The sequence below is a fragment of the Papio anubis genome, chromosome 17, assembly GCF_008728515.1.
Source record: "Papio anubis isolate 15944 chromosome 17, Panubis1.0, whole genome shotgun sequence".
NCBI lineage: Eukaryota > Metazoa > Chordata > Mammalia > Primates > Cercopithecidae > Papio > Papio anubis.
In genome coordinates, this window is record NC_044992.1 from 49,721,428 (window position 1) to 49,742,065 (window position 20,638).

Sequence of the window (20,638 nt, forward strand, 5' to 3'; positions counted from 1 at the left end):
AGCTGGGACCACAAACACAGGCCTCTGTGCCCAAGTTTTGTAGAGACGAGGTTTCTCCATGTTATCCAGGCTGGTCTCAAACTCCTGGACTCAAGTGGTCCACCTGCCTCAGCCTCCCTAAGTGCTGTGATTACAGGTGTGAGTCACCACATCTGGCACACCTAGTGCAGTCCTAGAGAGTCGGCCACTCCCAGCCCCGAGCAGCCTTTCTCAAGCTCTCCCTGATGAGATAGGAAGCCTGACAAGTTGCATTGCCTGGGGAAGAGCAGCAAGAACCCTGCTCTGGGAGTCAGGAGTTCCAGTTCTAGCCCAGAGCTGCTTTCCTTACTAGTTAGTGATCTTGCCCAAGTCACTTCTGTCTCTGGCTCTGTTTCCCAATCTGTAAAATTGTTACTGGAAAGGTCCCAATCCAGACTCAAAGAAAGGTGAAGACAGCAAAAATCACACCCCCTCCAGACAAAAAGTTCTTATCTGAGCAATTTAGATAAGGAGCAATCCAAGGAGCAAAGACACCTGTTGACCATCAAATAGGCAATCTGGAGGCAAAACTCCTTGTGTGGGGAATTTGAAAGTAATCAAGGCCAGGCATGGTGGCTCACACCTGTAATCCTAGCACTTTGGGAGGCCAAGGCAGGTGGATCACTTGAGGTCAACAGTTAGAGATCAGCCTGGCCAACATGATGAAACACAGTCCCTACAAAAATTAGCCGGGCATGATGGTGCACACCTGTAATCCCAGCTACTCAGGAGGCTGAGACAGGAGAACTGCTTGAACCAGGAGGTGGAGGTTGCAGTGAGCTGAGATCAGGCCAGTGCACTCCAGCCTGGGCGACAGAGGGAGACTCTGTCTCAAAAGAAAAAACAAAAAAAACTTCCCTAGTATTTAAAATTGGCATCTGATTCCAAGCCTCTTTCAACTTTTATAAGTAACTAAAATGTCTATATATTTATATATATATATACACACACACACACAACAAACACTTATTTCTCACACTTCTGCAGGCTGGAAAGTCCAAGATGAAGGTGCTTATAGATTCAGTCTTTGGTGAGGGCTCACTCCCTGCTTAATAAGCTGTGCCTTCTCACTGTGGTTTCATATGGTAGAAGCGGGTAGGGCTTTCTCTCTGGCCTCCCTTACAAAGGCACCAATCTCATTCCTGAGGGCTCTGCCTTCACAACCTAAAATTTCTGTACATTCTATGCCGTGCTGAAGCTCAATTTACAACCCTAAGTTCCCACCTTAAGGTCCACACATGCTCCTAAGGAAAATCCACCGCAGCACACTCAGTCCTCCCGCAGAGGCACCGCTGCACTCGGCTGCAGCGTTCTTCCTTTCTAATAAACTTTCCTTTTCCAAACCTATACTGTTGTTGGTAAGTTCTTTTTTTTTTTTTTTGAGACCCCTCCTCCCACCCCAAGACATGCCGGTAGTTCCAGCTAGTTGGGATGCTGAGACAGGAGATGGCGCCACTGCACTCCAGCCTGGGCGACAGAGGGAGACTCCATCTCAAAAAAAGAAAAAAAGGATCAAACAGTACTAAAGACCCTATTATAATTATGTCTTTCACCCACAGTGTCCCTGAATCTCCCCCTCCCTCCCACAACCACTGTTTACAGAGTCTTCAATAAATAGATGATAATGTGTTACCTTGCTCAGTCCCTGGCCTGGAGTGCTGTGGTGCCATCTGGATTCACTGCAGCCTCGACCTCCCAGGCTCAAACGAACCTATTCTCCCAACCTGTAGCTGGGACCACAGGTGCATGCCACCATGCTGGGCTAATCTTTGTATTATTTGTACAGAAGGGGTTTTGCCATGTTACCCAGGCTGGTCTTGGACTCCTAGACTCTAATCCACCTGCCTCAACCTCCTAGGATCAGGGGCCACTACGATGGGCTAGACTTTCTTTTTTGAGTCAGGATTTTGCTCTGTTGCCTGGTCTGGAGTGCAGTGGTGTGATCATGGCTCACTGCAGCTTCAAACCCCTGGGCTCAAGCCATCCTCCTGTCTCAGCCTCTGAGGAGCTAGCTGGGACCACAAACACAGGCCTCTGTGCCCAGAAGATTTTTGTAGAGACGGGGTTTCTCCATGTTACCCAGGCTGGTCTCAAACTCCTGGACTTAAGAGCTCCACCTGCCTCCACCTCCATAAGTGCTGTGATTACAGGAGTGGGCCACCCCATCTAACACATCTAGTGCAGTCCTTCTAGAGAGTTGGCCACTCCCAGCCCCAGAGCAGCTTTACTCAAGCCCTCCCTGATCAGATAGGAAGCCTGACAAGTTGCATTGCCTGGGAAAGAGCAGCAAGAACCCTGCTCTGGGAGTCAGGAGTTCCAGTTCTAGCCCAGAGCTGCTTTCCTTACTAGTTAGTGATCTTGCCCAAGTCACTTCTGTCTCTGGCTCTGTTTCCCAATCTGTGAAATTGTTACTGGAAAGGGGTCCCAATGTAGACCTTAAGAAAGGTGAGAGAGCGAAAATCACCTGGTAACCATTGAACAGGCCCCGGAGACAAAAAGTTCTTATCTGAGCAATTTAGATAAGGAGCAATCCAAGGAGCAAAGACACCTGTTGGCCATCAAACAGGCAATCTGGAGGCAAAACTCGTCTGGAGAATTTAGAAGTAATCCCAGCACTTTGGGAGGATGAGGTAGATGGATCACTTAAGATCAAGAGTTCGAGGGAGCGGCACCAGCGGCCGGACACAGCGCGAGGCGACGCCACAGGGCAGCGGCAGCAGCGGGGGCGATGGCGGCAGCAGGAGACACAGCGGCGGCCGCAGCAGCAGCAGCAAGAAGACTTGAGACGCGCCGCCGCCGCCAGGCCGGGCCGAGTGTCGCGCGCCAAGGCTGAGTGGGGAGTCGTCGCCGCCGCCACCGCTACCGCCGCTGCCGCCGAGGTGACGGAGGAGAGAGGCACCTCCTCGCTCCCGCCGCCGCCGGACTTCAATGCCCAGCCCCCAGCTCGCCAGCGTGTTTCGTTGGAATATACGTTGCACATTTACGGCGATTCTGAGGGTGAGGGCAGACTTCCGCCAGGCTCAGCACAGCGTTTTCGCTGACAAGTTAGCTTGGAAGTTCTATGTGCCATAATTAACATTGCCTTGAAGACTCCTGGACACTGAGACTGGCCTCAGAAATAGTTGGCTTTTTTTTTTAATTGCAAGCATATTTCTTTTAATGACTCCAATAAAACTCAGCATCAAGTAAACAAGTGGAAAGTGACCTACACTTTTTTTTTTTTTTTTTTTTTTTTTGAGGCGGAGTCTCGCTCTGTCGCCCAGGCTGGAGTGCAGTGGCGCGATCTCGGCTCACTGCAAGCTCCGCCTCCCAGGTTCACCCCATTCTTCTGCCTCAGCCTCCCAAGTAGCTGGCACTACAGGTGTCCGCCGCCATGCCCGGCTAAATTTTTTGTATTTTTTGTAGAGACAGGGTTTCACTGTGTTAGCCAGGATGATCTCGATCCCCTGACCTCGTGATCGGCCCACCTCGGCCTCCCAAAGTGCTGGGATTACAGGCGTGAGCCACCTCGCCTGGCCAACCTACACTTTTAACTTGTGTCACTAGTGCCTAAATGTAGTAAAGGCTGCTTAAGTTTTGTATGTAGTTGGATTTTTTTGGAGACTGAAGGTATCCATCTGCAGAAATTGAGGCCCAAATTGAATTTGGATTCAAGTGGATTCTAAATAATTTGCTTATCTTGAAGAGAGAAGCTTCATAAGGAATAACCAAGTTGAAGAGAGAAAACAGATTGATAATAGGTATTTTAGTGGTCTTTTTAATGTTTTCTGCTGTGAAACATTTCAAGATTGAATTTTTTTTTCCACTTTCCCCATCACACACGCACGCTCACACTTTTTATTTGCCATAATGAACGTCCAGCCCCTGTGGAGATCTCCTATGAGAACATGTATTTTCTGATAACTCACAACCCAACCAATGCTACTCTCAACAAGTTCACAGAGGAACTTAAGAAGTATGGAGTGATGACTTTGGTTCGAGTTTGTGATGCTACCTATGATAAAGCTCCAGTTGAAAAAGAAGGAATCCACGTTCTAGATTGGCCATTGGATGATGGAGCTCCACCCCCTAATCAGATAGTAGATGATTGGTTAAACCTGTTAAAAACCAAATTTCGTGAACAGCCAGGTTGGTCTGTTGCAGTGCATTGTGTTGCGGGATTGGGAAGGGGCACCTGTGCTGGTTGCACTTGCTTTGATTGAATGTGGAATGAAGTACGAAGATGCAGTTCAGTTTATAAGACAAAAAAGAAGGGGAGTGTTCAATTCCAAACAGCTGCTTTACTTGGAGAAATACCGACCTAAGATGCAATTACACTTCAGAAATACCAGTGGGCATTGCTGTGTTCAGTAGAGAGAAATGTAAAAGAAGGCTGACTTGATTGTGGCATTTAGAGGGAACTCTTGGTACCTGGAAATGTGAATCTGGAATCTTACCTGTGTCATCAAAGTAGTGATGGATTCAGTACTCCTCAACCACTCTCCTAATGATTGGAACAAAAGCAAACGAAAGAGAAATATCTCTATAAAATGAATAAAATGTTTAAGGAAAAAAAAAAGAGTTCAAGACCAGCCTGGACAACATGGCAAAACCTCATCCCTACAAAGGTTAGCCAGGTGTGGTGGCATGTGCCTGTAATCCCAGCTACTCAGGAAACTGAGATAGGAGAATGGCTTGAACCTGGGTGGCCGAGGTTCCTGTGAGGTGAGATTAAAAAAAAAAAAAAAAAAAATCATACTTTCCTAGTATCTAAAGTCGGTATCTGATTCCAGGCCTCTTTCAACCTTTTTTCTTTTTTCTTTTTTGAGATGGAGTCTTGCTCTGTCATCCAGGCTGGAATGCAATGGCGCAATCTTGGCTCACTGCAACCTATACCTCCAGCATTCAAGCGATTCTCCTGCCTCAGCTTCCCAAGTAGCGGGGACCACAGGAGTGTGCCACCATGTCTGGCTAACTTTTGTATTTTTAGTACAGATGGGTTTTCACTATATGTCGGCCAGGCTGGTCTCAAACCCCTGACTTCAGGTGATCTGCAAGCCTCAGCCTCCCAGAGTGCTGGGATTACAGGCATAAGCCACCGCTCCTGGCCTAAGGTTGGCTATTTTTATGGTTATTTCTTGATTATATGATAAACAAGGGGTGGGTTAGTAATAAGTTTTCCAGAAGAGGGGTGGGGATTCCTCCCCAACTGAGGGTTCCTCCACTACTTAGATCATATAGGGTAACTTCTGGACGTTGCCATGGCATTTGTAAACCGCCTGGTGCTGCTGGGAGTGTCTTTAGCATGCTAATGCATTATAATTAGCGTATAATGAGCAGCAAGGACGACCAGAGGTCACCTTCCTGATTGTCTTGGTTTTGGCAGGTTTTGACCGGTTTCTTTGCTGCATTCCGTTTTATCAGCGGGGTCTTGTGACCTTTTACCTTGTGCTGGCCTCCTGTCTCATCCTGTGAGGAGGAAGGCCTAACCTCCCAGGAATTCAGCCCAGCAGGTCTCTGTCTCATTTTACGCAGCCCCTGTTCAAGATGGAGTCGCTCTGGTTGGAAACTTCTGACAAAATGACAGCTCCTGTCATATTGCTGCTGCTGCCAATGGACAGCCTTTAACGTGTCCGCCAGCCCTGCCCCACGGCCGGCCTGGGCTCACAGGGCCCCATCCCTCCTCGAACCTCCTAGCCTGTTCCTCAAATCTGCAAGCTCTCTGCCTTCCCAGGGCCTTCATAAATGCATTTCTTCTCTCTGGAAGGCTCTTCCTTTCCCTCTTCTAGTCAATTCCTATTCATCTCTGAGTTTCAGGTTAAAAGTCACTTCCTTTGGAAGTCTTACCCTTGCACTTCTTCGCAGCATCACAACTATGATGGAAATCCTTATTTCTGTAAGTATTTGATTTCTAGGTCACCCCCCTGACACGGACGGTAGGGACCGTCTTCCCGTTCATCAGTAGGGCAGTAGCTATGGCAGTGCCTGATACAGTGCTCTGTGAGGGCCAGCGGGTCCCCTTCGTCCCTGGAGCCAGGGTCACGCGCTCCCCACCGCATGCGGTCACGAGACTCCCCCAAGGGAGTGTCCTGGGACCCGGAAGCCACGACTCCTGGCCCTGAGCCCGGGTTTGGCCTTCGGGTCCACGTGGCCGGAGGCCGGCAGCTGATTGGACGCGGGCCGCCCCGCCCCCTGGCAGTAGCGGGACCCGCGGGGCTGAGACCATGGTGGCGGTGGCGGTGGCCGCGGCGGTGGGGGTCCTTCTCCTGGCCGGGGCCGGGGGCGCGGCAGGCGACGAGGCCCGGGAGGCGGCGGCCGTGCGGGCGCTCGTGGCCCGGCTGCTGGGGCCTGGCCCGGCGGCCGACTTCTCGGTGTCGGTGGAGCGCGCCCTGGCTACCAAGCCGGGCTTGGACACCTACAGCCTGGGCGGCGGCGGCGCGGCGCGCGTGCGGGTGCGCGGCTCCACGGGCGTGGCGGCCGCTGCGGGGTTGCACCGCTACCTGCGCGACTTCTGCGGCTGCCACGTGGCCTGGTCCGGCTCTCAGCTGCGCCTGCCGCGGCCACTGCCCGCTGTGCCGGGGGAGCTGACCGAGGCTACGCCCAACAGGTACCGCCCCGCAGCTTCCCCGCGTCCGCCCGAGGCGCTCACCCCTTCCCTGAGCCGCTGCCACCCAAATCGGGAGGCTGAGCGGGGAGCGCTGGCCGGAAGGCCCAGCTGCGCCGCCTCCAGCAGCTGTGTGGCCTTGAGCCAGCCACTCTGCTTTTCAGAGCCTCGGCTGGCCCACCTGAAAAACGAAAACAAGACGCCTACCGTGCAGTGTTATTGTGAGGATTTGCACGATGATGGGCGTAGAATTTGTGGTGCACAATTGGTGATGAATGAATTTTCTTCCGTTCCTCCCCCACCCTCTCTTTGAACCTGCGGACTGAGGAAGGACGCCCCCATCCTCCCACACAGGCCTGTGTTCCAGCGCCTGCCACACTGTGGAGTGATGTGTCCACACAACTGTCCCCCGCCCATCTGTCAGACTGTGGGGGCAGGGATTCCCCGTTCCAGGAAAACACCGTGCAGAGGAGGGGCTCTGGCAGGGTGGCATGAAAGTGGAATATGCCACCCAAATACCCGCCAGGCTAGAGGGCCCTGGGGGAGTACAGGGGGGGAGTCCCTCAGAAGCCCAGCCCAGGTACCTGGCCACAGCTCCACCTGGGGTGGGTCCCAGTGTGAAGCAGAAGGGCATTGTTTGGAGCCCCTCCCCTCTCCTCTAGGTGGGGGTTGGGGGATTTGTTCCAGGGCTGTGGACCCTGCAGAGTGGGATGCGCCCCCGCTCATGACACTGCCCGCAGGTACCGCTATTACCAGAATGTGTGCACGCAAAGCTACTCCTTCGTGTGGTGGGACTGGGCCCGCTGGGAGCGAGAGATAGACTGGATGGCGCTGAATGGCATCAACCTGGCACTGGCCTGGAGCGGCCAGGAGGCCATCTGGCAGAGGGTGCGTGCCCACTGTCCCCTCCCCACCCTCCTGCCTATGGCGGAAGCCACCCTAGGTGTTTTCACCCGCCCCCCAGCATGGGCGCAGTGTCTCTCTCTAGAAGTGCTTTCAGCGTGCACAATGGCTCTGGCCTCCTGAAAACTGAGGCTTCCGGCTGGGCGCGGTGGCTCACGCCTGTGATCCCAGCACTTTGGGAGGCCGAGGCGGGCGGATCACGAGGTCAGGAGATCGAGACCATCCTGGCCAACATGGTGAAACCGTGTCTCTACTAAAATACAAAAAATTAGCCTGGTGTGGTGGCACACACCTGTAGTCCCAGCTACTTGGGAGCCTGAGGCAGGGGACTCGCTACCCGGGAGGTGGAGGACGCAGTGAGCCGAGATCGTGCCACTGTACTCCAGCCTGGGCAACAGAGCGAGACTGTCAAAAAAAAAAAAAAAAACTGAGGCTTCCAGTTTGAGGAGTGGGGCTCCTTCCCCCATCTCCCCTATGCGGCCAATCACCTGGTCCCTTGGATCCAACTCATGGTCAGCTCTAGATCTGCCTCCCTGGAAACCTCTGTGCTGCACCAGCTGCTCCAGGTGCTGTTTAAGCTCTTCACACAGCTGCCCTGCCCTTCTGTCTGGCACCCTTGCTCATGAAGCCTTCTAAGGCCTTCCTCTTGAGAGAAAGCCTCTTTGTGCCCCATCTCCTCACCCATGCGACAAAGGTGTCCCAGTGAACTCACCTATTCACAGGTCTCTTTCCTCTGGGCTGTGGGCTCCCTGATAGCAGGGGTCAGATTTTGTCTCAGTAGCCCTAGCGCCCAGCACAAAGAAGCAATGAGTGTGGCCGGGCGTGGTGGCTCAAGCCTGTAATCCCAGCACTTTGGGAGGCCGAGACGGGCGGATCACGAGGTCAGGAGATCAAGACCATCCTGGCTAACACAGTGAAACCCCGTCTCTACTAAAAAATACAAAAAACTAGCCGGGCGAGGTGGTGGGCGCCTGTAGTCCCAGCTACTCGGGAGGCTGAGACAGGAGAATGGCGTAAACCTGGGAGGCGGAGCTTGCAGTGAGCTGAGATCCGGCCACTGCACTCCAGCCTGGGCTATAGAGCGAGACTCCGTCTCAAAAAAAAAAAAAAGAAGCAATGAGTGAATGGTTGTTGAATGAATGAATGAATGAATGAAGACGAATATATATCTATGTGTGGGCCCTTCCTCCTCAGGTGTACCTGGCCTTGGGCCTGACCCAGACAGAGATCAATGAGTTCTTTACTGGTCCTGCCTTCCTGGCCTGGGGGCGAATGGGCAACCTGCACACCTGGGATGGCCCCCTGCCCCCCTCCTGGCACATCAAGCAGCTTTACCTGCAGGTAAAAGGATGGAAAAGAGAAGGGGCAGAATCGGTGACAGATGGTCACGGGCCCAGGAAGGGTGGTATTGGCCTGGCCCTGGGGCTCTTAACTGGAGGCGGGGGGGCTCCGTGTGTCCTGGGAGATGAGGGCCTCCCCGTAGGACAGCAGTGGCCATGCTCACCACCCTTCCTTCTGTTCCTCCAGCACCGGGTCCTGGACCGGATGCGCTCCTTTGGCATGACCCCAGTGCTACCTGCATTCGCAGGGCATGTTCCCGAGGCTGTCACCAGGTAAGGTGCCGCTCACCTCCTCCACTTAGCTCAGACAGGGAATTTTATTCCCGTCTAGAACATGACTTAAAAACTTAAGCTTTGGGCTGGGCACAGTGGCTTACCCCTGTAATCCCAGCACTTTGGGAGGCCAAATTGGGCAGATCACCTGAGGTCAGGAGTTCGAGACCAGCCTGACCAACGTGGTGAAACCGTGTCTCTACTAAAAATATAAAAATTAGCTGGGCATGGTGGCATGTGCCTATAATCCCATCTACTCAGGAGGCTGAGGCAGGAGAATTGCTTAAACCCGGGAGACAGACATTGCAGTGAATCAAAATCTCACCATTGCACTCCAGCCTGGGCAACAAGAGTGAAACTCTGTCTCAAACAAACAAACAAACAAACTTAAGCTCTGGATGTAGGCCTGTGTTTGCTTTCTGACTCTGCTACTAACTACCTGTGTGACTTCGGGCAGATGACATGACTGCTCTGTGCCTCAGTTTCCTTACTTGTAAAATGGAATCTCTACCCACTTGGCTGTAGGGTTTATAATTATCTCTTGATCTATCTGTGACTTTGCACAGAGTGCTAGCAAATGGCAGCCCTTACGAGTGGCTGCAGGGGTGCTCCAGTCCCTCCTCTCCTGCTCCTCTGTGCTTCCCAGCCATCCTCTCACATGTGGTTGGGGAAAGTCTTCAAGGCCCACCTGAGACCTCCCCTCCTTCAGGAAGACTTGCTAGTGCCCCCCCCTCCCATGTCCTCCTTTGCACCTGCTAGTGTCTGGCTCCCACACTCTCACAGGACTTCATGTATGCCCGTGGCCTCCCTGCCTGCCTCTTTGCCCCCATCACCAGGTGGCAGGAGACTATTCATTCAATAAACTTGGTCCAGCTCTCTGCAGCTGCCAGACCTGGCTCTGTGCTGGGTCCTAGGAGGCGGCAAGAAACATGCCCGAGGCCTTACCCCGATAGAGGAGATATGTTGGCTGAAGGATACAATGTGGTGACAAGGACAGGAATATATGTGGGTTCCCTTCTCCTCTGCCAGGAGAGAGGGGCAGGAAGGGCTCAGGGCAGAGCCCAGCCTTGAAAAACGAGTGTTGCTTAGACGCCATGGCTCATGCCTATAATCCTAGCATTTTGGGAGGCTAAGGCGGGTGGATCACCTGAGGTCAGGAGTTCAAGACCAGCCTGGCCAACATGACGAAACCCCATCTCTACTAAAAGTACAAAAATTAGCCAGGCGTGCTGGTGGGCTCCTGTAATCCCAGCTACTTGGTAGGCTGAGGCAGGGGAATCTCTTGAAACCAGGGGCGGAGGTTACAGTGAGCCAAGATCACGCCACTTCACTCCAGCCTGGGCGACAGAGTGAGACTCTATCTCAAAAAAAAAAAAAGAATATTAAACGCCTCATGTTCTTACTCATAGTGGGAGTTGCACAATGAGAACACATGGACACAGAGGGGAACATCACACACCGGGGCCTGTCGGGGGGTGGGGGTCAAGGGGAGAGCTAGCATTAGGGCAAATACTTAATGCATGCGGGGCTGAAAACCCAGATGACAGGTTGATGGGTGCAGCAAACCACCATGGCACATGTATACCTATGCAACAAACCTGCATGTTCTGCACATGTATCCTGAAACTAAAAGTGTAATTAAAAAAGAGAGAGAGAGAGAAGAGAGAGAGAGAGAAAGGAAGGAAGGAAGAAAGAAAGAAAGAGGAGTGTTGCTTGTTTCTGGCCATAGGAAGGGGACAGATAGTGAAAGTTTTTCAGCGAAGGTGGCCAGGGAAGGAGAGGAAACGACTCTCGGCAGAGAGCGCAGCCTGTACAAGCCATAGGGGCGAGAGAAACCGGGATGTGCCCTGGGAGCTGTAGAGAAGTTGGCGAGGCTGCTGAGGGGCTGTGGGCCATGGTGTACACTATGGTGGCTTCCATGAAATGTCTGAGCTTTTGCTTCCCACTAGGGTGTTCCCTCAGGTCAATGTCACGAAGATGGGCAGTTGGGGACACTTCAACTGTTCCTACTCCTGCTCCTTCCTTCTGGCTCCGGAAGACCCCATGTTCCCCGTCATCGGGAGCCTCTTCCTGCGAGAGCTGGTCAAAGAGTTTGGCACAGACCACATCTATGGGGCTGACACTTTCAACGAGATGCAGCCACCCTCCTCAGCACCCTCCTACCTTGCTGCAGCCACCACGGCCGTCTATGAGGCCATGATTGCAGGTACAGTGCCTGGCGGAGGTGGGAGAGCCCCTCAGACCCTCATAAAGAAGGGAGTAGCAGATGTCAACAGGGGTAGGCAGAGGGACTGGAATAATGCCTCGCCATAGCACACAGCACTTTACAGTTTACCAAGCACTTGTACACATGCGTCGTCTCAGTGAATCCCACTGTGGTTGAGAGGTGAGCTCTGGAGGCTGACAACCTGGGTCACACCTGGCGCTCCTATTTCCTGGCCGTGTGACTTATGACTTCTGACCTCATTGCCAGTGTCTCATTTGTTTTCCCTGTAAACAGGGAATACCTCATAGGTAGAGTAACGCCTGGCCCAGCGCGAAGGCCACTAAGGGCTAGCGATGAACAAGGACTTTGTTTGGTCTCTGTGTGGTTGCTGAGGTAGGCACTGCAGGCAGGAGGTGAGTGGATGCGCCTAAAGGCACTAAGTGCCCATCCTGCTACAAAACCGTGAAGCCAGGGCTCCTTCCTGCCACTTACGAGGAGTGGAGGGGAGGGCGCCCAAGTCAGGAATGACTTGGTGGAGAGGCGTCTCTGTTGGCCAGGAAGAGAACAGATCAGCTTAGCCTTTCTTGAGCAGCACTGCTCTGATGTGGCCCAAACCAGCAGCAGCAGCACCCTGAGCTGTGAGATAGCAAATTCTGAAGCAGAAGCTACATTTTTTTTTTCTTTTTTTTTTTGAGACAGAGTCTTACTCTGTTGCCCAGGTTGGAGTGCAGTGGCACAATCTCGTCTCACTGCAACCTTCATCTCCTAGGTTCAAGTGATTCTCCTGCCTCAGTCTCCCGAGTAGTTGGGACTACAGGCACGCACCACCACGCCCGGCAATTTTTGTTGGTTTGTTTTGAGACAGAGTCTCACTCTGTCGCCCAGGCTGGAGTGCAGTGGCATGATCTCAGTTCACTGCAACCTCTGCCTCCTGAGTTCAAGCGATTCTTCTGCCTCAGCCTCCTGAGTAGCTGGGATTACAGGTGGCCCCCACCACGCCTGGCTAATTTTTGTATTTTAGTAGAGACAGGGTTACACTATGTAGGACAAGCTGGTCTTGAACTCCTGACCTCAAATGATCCGCCCACTTCAGCCTCCCAAAATGCTGGGATTATAGGTGTGAGCCACCTCGTCTGGCCAATTTTTGTATTTTTAGTAGAGACAGGGTTTCACCATGGTGGCCAGGCTGGTCTCAAATTCCTGACCTCGGCCGGGCGCGGTGGCTCAAGCCTGTAATCCCAGCACTTTGGGAGGCCGAGACGGGTGGATCACGAGGCCAGGAGATCAAGACCATCCTGGCGAACACGGTGAAACCCCGTCTCTACTAAAAAATACAAAAAACTAGCCGGGCACGGTGGCGGGCGCCTGTAGTCCCAGCTACTCGGGAGGCTGAGGCAGGAGAATGGCGTGAACCCGGGAGGCGGAGCTTGCAGTGAGCTGAGATCCGGCCACTGCACTCCAGCCTGGGCGGCAGAGCGAGACTCCGTCTCAAAAAAAAAAAAAAAAAAAAAATTCCTGACCTCAGGTGATCCACCCACCTCGGCCTCCCAAAGTACTGGGATTACAGGCGTGCGTGGGATTACTGTGCCTGGCCTTGATTTTGTTTTTGAGATAGAGTCTTACTCTGTCACCCAGACTGGAGTGCGGTGGCACAATCTCGGCTCACTACAACTTCTGCCTCATGGGTTCAAGTGATTCTTGTGCCTCTGCCTCCCCAGTAGCTGGGATTATAGGCACCTGCCATTACCCTAGGCTAACTTTTGTATTTTTAGTATAGACAGGGTTTCCCCACATTGGCCGGGCAGGACTGGAACTCCTGGGCTCAAGTGATCCACCCTCCTCGGCCACTCAGAGTGCTGGGATTATAGGTGTGGGCCACCCCACCCAGCTAGGAAGCCCCACGTTTTTTGTTTGTTTTGTTTTTTGTTTTTTGTTTTTTTTTTTTGAGACGGAGTCTCGCTCTGTCGCCCAGGCTGGAGTGCAGTGGCCGGATCTCAGCTCACTGCAAGCTCCGCCTCCCGGGTTCACGCCATTCTCCTGCCTCAGCCTCCCAAGTAGCTGGGACTACAGGCGCCCGCCACCATGCCTGGCTAATTTTTTTGTATTTTTTAGTAGAGACGGGGTTTCACCATGTTAGCCAGGATGGTTTCGATCTCCTGACCTCGTGATCCACCTGCCTCGGCCTCCCAAAGTGCTGGGATTACAGGCATGAGCCACCGCGCCCGGCCAGGAAGCCCCATGTTTTAAGGAGCCCTCTGGGTAACTCTCATGTTCCCCCAAGCTGCTGAACCCTGTGCTGGAGTTTCCAGAAGGAAGCGATAAGGACGGGGCAGCGTATGTGCGACAGAGCGTCCCGCTGGTGGGGGTCACGGGAAGCCATGCCCTGGGATAGAGAGAGTCGTCCGTAGAGTGGGGTGAACATTCCCTGGCCCCTCTGTCTCATCACTCCTCTTCTCTGTTCCCCCCACCTCCTGACCACAGTGGATACTGAGGCTGTGTGGCTGCTTCAAGGCTGGCTCTTCCAGCACCAGCCCCAGTTCTGGGGGCCCGCCCAGATTGGGGCTGTGCTGGGGGCTGTGCCTCGTGGCCGCCTCCTGGTTCTGGACCTGTTTGCTGAGAGCCAGCCTGTGTACACCCGCACCGCCTCCTTCCAGGGCCAGCCCTTCATCTGGTGCATGCTGCACAACTTTGGGGGAAACCATGGTCTGTTTGGAGCCCTGGAGGCCGTGAACAGAGGTCCAGAAGCTGCCCGCCTCTTCCCCAACTCCACCATGGTAGGCACGGGCATGGCCCCCGAGGGCATCAGCCAGAACGAAGTGGTCTATTCCCTCATGGCTGAGCTGGGCTGGCGAAAGGACCCAGTGCCAGATTTGGCGGCCTGGGTGACCAACTTTGCTGCCCAGCGGTATGGGGTCTCCCATCCAGACGCAGGGGCAGCGTGGAGACTACTGCTCCGGAGTGTGTACAACTGCTCCGGGGAGGCCTGCAGGGGCCACAATCGCAGCCCGCTGGTCAGGCGGCCGTCCCTACAGATGAATACCAGTGTCTGGTACAACCGATCCAGTGTGTTTGAGGCCTGGCGGCTGCTGCTCACATCTGCTCCCTCCCTGGCCGCCAGCCCTGCCTTCCGCTATGACCTGCTGGACCTCACTCGGCAGGCGGTGCAGGAGCTGGTCAGCTTGTACTATGAGGAGGCAAGGAGTGCCTACCTGAGCAAGGAGCTGACTTCCCTGTTGAGGGCTGGAGGCGTCCTGGCCTATGAGCTGCTGCCGGCGCTGGACGAGCTGCTGGCAAGTGACAGCCGCTTCTTGCTGGGCAGCTGGCTGGAGCAGGCCCGAGCAGCGGCCGTCAGTGAGGCCGAGGCCGATTTCTATGAGCAGAACAGCCGCTACCAGCTGACCCTGTGGGGGCCAGAAGGCAACATCCTGGACTACGCCAACAAGCAGCTGGCGGGGCTGGTGGCCAACTACTACACCCCTCGCTGGCGGCTCTTCCTGGAGGCGCTGGCTGACAGTGTGGCCCAGGGCATCCCTTTCCAACAGCACCAGTTTGACAAAAATGTCTTCCAACTGGAGCAGGCCTTCGTCCTCAGCAAGCAGAGGTACCCCAGCCAGCCACGAGGAGACACTGTGGACCTGGCCAAGAAGATCTTCCTCAAATATTACCCCCGCTGGGTAGCTGGCTCTTGGTGATAGATTCGCCACCCTGGGCCTTGTTTTCCACTAACTCCAAGCCGGGGCAGGTTCCAGGGCCTGGAGCTGGACAAGCATCACAGGATAACCCAGGCCTGGGAGGAGGCCCCATGGCCTGCTGGTGGGGTGTGGCCTGGGGCAACTGGAGGGAAATGAACTGCCCTCCACCACCACCCAAAGTGTGGGATTAAAGTACTGTTTTCTCTCCACTTAAACTGATGAGTCCCCTGGGTCTGTCAGAATGAGAAAGTCACTGCTGCCATGATTGGGAGGACTCAGGGCTATAGCATGGCCCCGGGGTGGGACCTGTTCTCCCATCCCTTGCCTCACATCCCTGTTTTTGTTTGTTTTTTTGTTTTGTTTTGTTTTGTTTTGTTTTAGATGGAGTCTTGCTCTTTGCCCAGGCTGGAGTACAATGGCACAATCTTTGCTCACTGCAAACTCTACTTCCTGGTTTCAAGCGATTCTTTTGTGTCTACAAGCTTACACCACCACTCCTGGCTAATTTTTATATTTTTAGTAGAGACGGGGTTTTACCATGTTGGCCAGGCTGGTCTTGATCTCCTGACCTCAAGTGATCCACCTGCCTTCCTGCCTTGGCCTCCCTAAGTACTGGGTTTAGAGGAGTGAGCCATAGTGCTGGATCACATCCCTGTTTTTAATACTAACCCCTCTCCTTTGAAAGGAGAATGCCTCCTGTTGAAGGAAAACCTCTTTTTTTTTTTTTTTTTTAGAGACAGTCTCTCTCTGATGCCCAGGCTGAAGTGCAGTGTCGCCATCTTGGCTCAGTGCAGCCTCCGCCGCCTGGGTTCAAACAATTCTTCTGCCTCAGCCTCCGGAGTAGCTGGGACTACAGACGCGTGCCACCACGCCGGGCTAATTATCGGCCAGGCAGGTCTCGAACTCCTGACCTCATCATCAGCCCGCCTCAGCCTCTTAAAAAGAGCTGGGATTACAGGCATGAGCCACTGCTCCTGGCCAGGAAAACCTTTTTTCAAACAGTGTTTTCCTTAGCTGTCATGCCACAACAACAGTCACCAACACAGGGGACTTCTGTCACCAAATATTTGGAGAATTTTTCCCACGCGGCAAGCAGTGAAGAGCAGCTGGGTGTCCTCAAGTTCAGTTCCAATGTAATCAACCAGAGACGGCGTCAGATACCACAGGGTGAGGGCACAGACTCATGAGACTACACCCTCCTTCCCACAGGTCACAAGTCCTGGTCCCGAGAACTTCTGACTGACTGGCTTCAAGTTGGAGTTCCTGAGACCCCCTTCCCCTCTATGGAGTCAACTCATTTGCTCTAGTGACCCAAAAAACACAGGGAAACCCTTATTTACTGCTTTATTACAAGGAAAATTTTTTTCTCTCTTCATTTTTTTTTGAGACAGGGTCTTAGTCTGTCACCCAGAGTGAGTACAGTGGCAGGGTCTGGCTCTGTCACCCAGGCTGGAGTGCAGTGGCACGATCTTGGCTCACTACAGCCTTGATCCCCCACCAAGTAAGCTGGGACTCCAGGCACACACCACCACACCCAGCTAATTTTTAAAAATTTTTTGTAGAGACCGGGTCTCACTCTTGCCCTGGCTGGTCTTGAACTCCTGGGCTCCAGCAATCCCCCTGCCTCAGTTTCCCAAAGTGCTGGGATTACAGGCATGAGCCACTGTGCCCAGCCTCGAAGGATATTTTAAAGGTTAGAAATAAATAGCCTGGCCGGGCGCGGTGGCTCAAGCCTGTAATCCCAGCACTTTGGGAGGCCGAGACGGGCGGATCACGAGGTCAGGAGATCGAGACCATCCTGGCTAACACGGTGAAACCCCGTCTCTACTAAAAATACAAAAAACTAGCCGGGCGCGGTGGCGGGCGCCTGTAGTCCCAACTACTCGGGAGGCTGAGACAGGAGAATGGCGTGAACCCGGGAGGCGGAGCTTGCAGTGAGCTGAGATCCGGCCACTGCACTCCAGCCTGGGCAGCAGAGCGAGACTCCGTCTCAAAAAAAAAAAAGAAATAAATAGCCTGATGAAGAGATACAGACAGGCCGGGCGCGGTGGCTCAAGCCTGTAATTCCAGCACTTTGGGAGGCCAAGATGGGCGGATCACGAGGTTAGGAGATTGAGACCATCCTGGCTAACACGGTGAAACCCCGTCTCTACTAAAAAATACAAAAAACTGGCTGGGCGCGGTGACTCAAGCCTGTAATCCCAGCACTTTGGGAGGCCGAGACGGGTGGATCACGAGGTCAGGGGATCAAGACCAGCCTGGCTAACACGGTGAAACCCTGTCTCTACTTAAAAAAATACAAAAAATAAAACTAGCCAGGCGAGGTGGTGGGCGCCTGTAGTCCCAGCTACTCGGGAGGCTGAGGCAGGAGAATGTCGTAAACCCGGGAGGTGGAGCTTGCAGTGAGCTGAGATCGGGCCACTGCACTCCAGCCTGGGCGACAGAGCGAGACTCCGTCTCAAAAAAAAAACAAAACAAAAACACCCCAAAAAACTAGCCGGGCGAGTAGTCCCAGCTACTTGGGAGGCTGAGGCAGGAGAATGGTGTAAACCTGGGAGGCGGAGCTTGCAGTGAGCTGAGATCCGACCACTGCACTCCAGCCCGGGCAACAGAGCCAGACTCCGTCTCAAAAAAAAAAAAAAAAAAGATACAGACAGGGTGGTCTGGAAGGGTCCAGAGCAGGAGCTTCTATCTCTAGAGTTTGGGTTACATCACCCTCTGGGCACATGGATGAGTTCTTCACCTTCTGTCAGCCTCCACGTGTTGAGCTCTCAGAAGCTCCCCGAACCCTGCCCTTTGGGCCTTTTATGGAGAACTCCATTGGCTGCTGTCCATGATTGAAGCATGGACAACTGTGATAATGTGACTGGGCAAAAAGGGTCTGATCTAAGCCTAGCAAGGCTGGTCCAGATTCTTTGGGCCTTGGTGCAGCATTCCTTTCTCCAGGGTATGGGGCAAGGACCCACTCTGGAATGAGGATCCTACAACGACAATCAGATTAGAGTCCTGCCTTGGGCAGCTGAAAAGAGGACAGGAGAAGGTCAGAGAGAGGAGAGGCTGTTTTTTGACGCCTGAGGTGCCCCAACATTACGATGAAAGACTAACCATGGTCATGTGAGTTATGAGCTAGAAACTGTGGACAAAACCAACACATATACAATCATCTCCCACCTCCTAGCGCCTTTACTTTCACAGCCTCTGCAGCAAACTGTGGTCACTATAATTGCTCTGGTGGCACAGAGGCATACCCAGGGGAATCTTCCCCGGGGGGCTACTCTGTGCCCACGTGGGAACCCACACCTCCCCTCCCTCTGACCAGCAACCAGGACAGTTTGGTGTTCCAAGCAGTGGGCTCATGTCTGTTTTGGCTCAGAACAGGGTGGGGAGATCGGGCCAGGGACCCGCAGGAGGGTTTATCCTTGAGATTGCGTGGGAGACACAACAAGGGGTGGGGGCCTGCGGGCGGGGCGGGGCGAAGCAGGTGATATCCAGCCCAGAGCCCCAGCCTCTCCCCACAGTCTCACCATGGCCCGCACCGTGGTGCTCATCACCGGCTGCTCCTCGGGCATCGGCCTGCACTTGGCGGTACGTCTGGCTTCAGACCCATCCCAGAGCTTCAAAGGTATAGATAGGTAGGGACAGGGAGGGAGAGAAGGGAGGAGCCCCTGGAGGCCAGAAGACAAGTCAGATCTTCCTTCTCTCCCAAAACCTCCAGTATATGCTACATTGAGGGACCTGAAAACACAGGGCCGGCTGTGGGAGGCGGCCCGGGCCCGGGGATGCCCTCTGGGATCCCTAGAGACGTTGCAGCTGGACGTAAGGGACTCAAAATCCGTGGCCGCTGCCCGGGAACGCGTGACTGAGGGCCGTGTGGACGTGCTGGGTGAGCCTCCCAGAAACACATGGGCTCCTAGGAGCTTTCTCCACCCTGCCTTCAACCCAACATGTCCCGAGGCCCAGGGAGCACGAGGGGACAGGCTGTGCTGAGGGTGATGCTGAGGCAGGCTGGTCGGGCCTCTGTCCCTGCAGTGTGTAACGCAGGCCTGGGCCTACTGGGGCCGCTGGAGGCGGTGGGGGAGGACGCCGTGGCCTCTGTGCTGGACGTGAACGTGGTGGGGACGGTGCGGGTGCTGCAGGCCTTCCTGCCAGACATGAAGCGGCGCGGTTCGGGACGCGTGTTGGTGACCGGGAGCATGGGAGGATTGATGGGTGAGTGGTAGGTACTGGCCTCCGCAGCTCCAGATTGTGTGGGGAGCTGAGCCTTGAAAGCAGGCTCCGGTGGGAGGGTAGGGGGGTAGGGGGAGGGGTACAGTCAGCTTGGAGGGGCACCGCCTTCCCGGGTATGACCCCCTGGCCCCTGGGCCTCAGGAACCTCGTCTCCCCACCTAAGGGCTACCCTTCAATGACGTTTACTGCGCCAGCAAGTTCGCGCTCGAAGGCTTATGCGAGAGTCTGGCAGTTCTGCTGCTGCCCTTTGGGGTCCAGTGAGTCAACACCTCCGTCTCCCCAACCCTCTGAACTCTGACCTAGAGACCCCGAGCACCCCGTCATGCGGGAGCTGCTCTGGGGCGATCTCCCTGGCCCTCCCTGCCCAGCTCACTTTTGCTGTGTGCCAGGGCTCCCGCGTAGCCTCAGATGGATTTGGGAGGGCTGCTCCAGCAGGAACCCGCGTTTCAAATGTTCTGGTTATCACCAGCACCCTTTCTGCCTCACTGCGCAGCGCAGCGGTGCGGGGCCCGGGACGTGGTCGGGGCTGGGGCTGGAGTTGGGGCTGGGACTGGTGCCTGGCTCGCGTCCGCCCCCGCCCACTCGTTGCTCTCGGGCCGGCAGCTTGAGCCTGATCGAGTGCGGCCCAGTGCACACCGCCTTCATGGAGAAGGTGTTGGGCAGCCCAGACGAGGTGCTGAACCGCACGGACATCCACACCTTCCACCGCTTCTACCAATACCTCGCCCACAGCAAGCAGGTCTTTCGCGAGGAGGCGCAGAACCCTGAAGAGGTGACGGAGGTGAGCGCGGGGCTGGACTCCGGGAGCCGGGGCGGTGCGTCCTCCAGCGCGCATTGGTGGCCAGAGCGCTCCTTCCGCTGCCGCAGGTCTTCCTCACCGCTTTACGCGCCCCGAAGCCGACCCTGCGGTACTTCACCACCGAGCGCTTCTTGCCCTTGCTGCGGATGCGCCTGGACGACCCCAGCGGCTCCAACTACGTGGCCGCCATGCACCGGCACGTGTTCGGCGACGATCCAGCAGAGGCCGAGGCTGGGGCCGGGACTGGGGGCGGGGCCGGGCCCAGTGGGGTGGGGGACCCTGAGCTCGGCGATCCTCCAGCCGCCCCGCAGTAAAGTCTTTCTCAGCCGCTGTCTCCCTCGCCCTTCTTTGTCCTCTGGGTCTGTGTGGTCCCTGGGGACGGGGCGGCGGTGGTGGTGGCGGCGGCTGTGGGTGGCTAACTAAGATACATCGCGTTAGCCAGTTTTACCAGAGCAGCTAGGCGCAATGGCTGTCGCCTGTAATGCCAGCGCTTTGGGAGACGGAGACAGGAGGATTGCTCAAGCCCTGGAGTTGGAGACCAGCCAGAGCAACATAGTGAGACCCCTATCTCTACAAAAATAAAAAACTTAAAAATCA

The 20,638-nt window shown here is 54.7% G+C and overlaps 2 protein-coding genes and 1 pseudogene across 4 annotated transcripts; all 3 read left to right on the forward strand.

The window, feature by feature from the left end:
- The first annotated feature begins 3,532 nt into the window (after positions 1 to 3,532).
- LOC101003022 lies at positions 3,533 to 4,525 on the forward strand (annotated as a pseudogene). The gene has a single exon (XR_162802.5). The product of XR_162802.5 is annotated as a protein tyrosine phosphatase type IVA 2 pseudogene (transcript).
- A 1,465-nt stretch (positions 4,526 to 5,990) lies between these two features.
- Positions 5,991 to 15,230, forward strand: NAGLU (N-acetyl-alpha-glucosaminidase). Its single transcript, XM_003913081.5, has 6 exons — positions 5,991 to 6,604; positions 7,342 to 7,489; positions 8,699 to 8,845; positions 9,032 to 9,117; positions 11,067 to 11,323; positions 13,805 to 15,230. Exons 1-6 carry the CDS (start codon positions 6,222 to 6,224, stop codon positions 15,013 to 15,015), a joined length of 2,232 nt encoding a protein of 743 aa, XP_003913130.1. The 5' UTR covers positions 5,991 to 6,221; the 3' UTR covers positions 15,016 to 15,230.
- A 671-nt stretch (positions 15,231 to 15,901) lies between these two features.
- On the forward strand, positions 15,902 to 20,638 carry HSD17B1 (hydroxysteroid 17-beta dehydrogenase 1). Of its 2 annotated transcripts, none has more exons than XM_021929210.2 (6): positions 15,902 to 16,182; positions 18,534 to 18,637; positions 18,731 to 19,224; positions 19,406 to 19,499; positions 19,846 to 20,023; positions 20,110 to 20,638. In XM_021929210.2, the coding sequence occupies exons 3-6, from the start codon at positions 18,960 to 18,962 to the stop codon at positions 20,353 to 20,355; spliced, it is 783 nt and encodes a 260-aa protein (XP_021784902.2). In that variant the 5' UTR covers positions 15,902 to 16,182; positions 18,534 to 18,637; positions 18,731 to 18,959; the 3' UTR covers positions 20,356 to 20,638. The 2 variants fall into 2 exon arrangements, with proteins under 2 accessions (XP_021784902.2, XP_009188938.2); XM_009190674.3 differs by lacking the exon at positions 15,902 to 16,182 and having other exon boundaries at positions 17,628 to 18,637; positions 18,731 to 18,898; positions 19,045 to 19,224.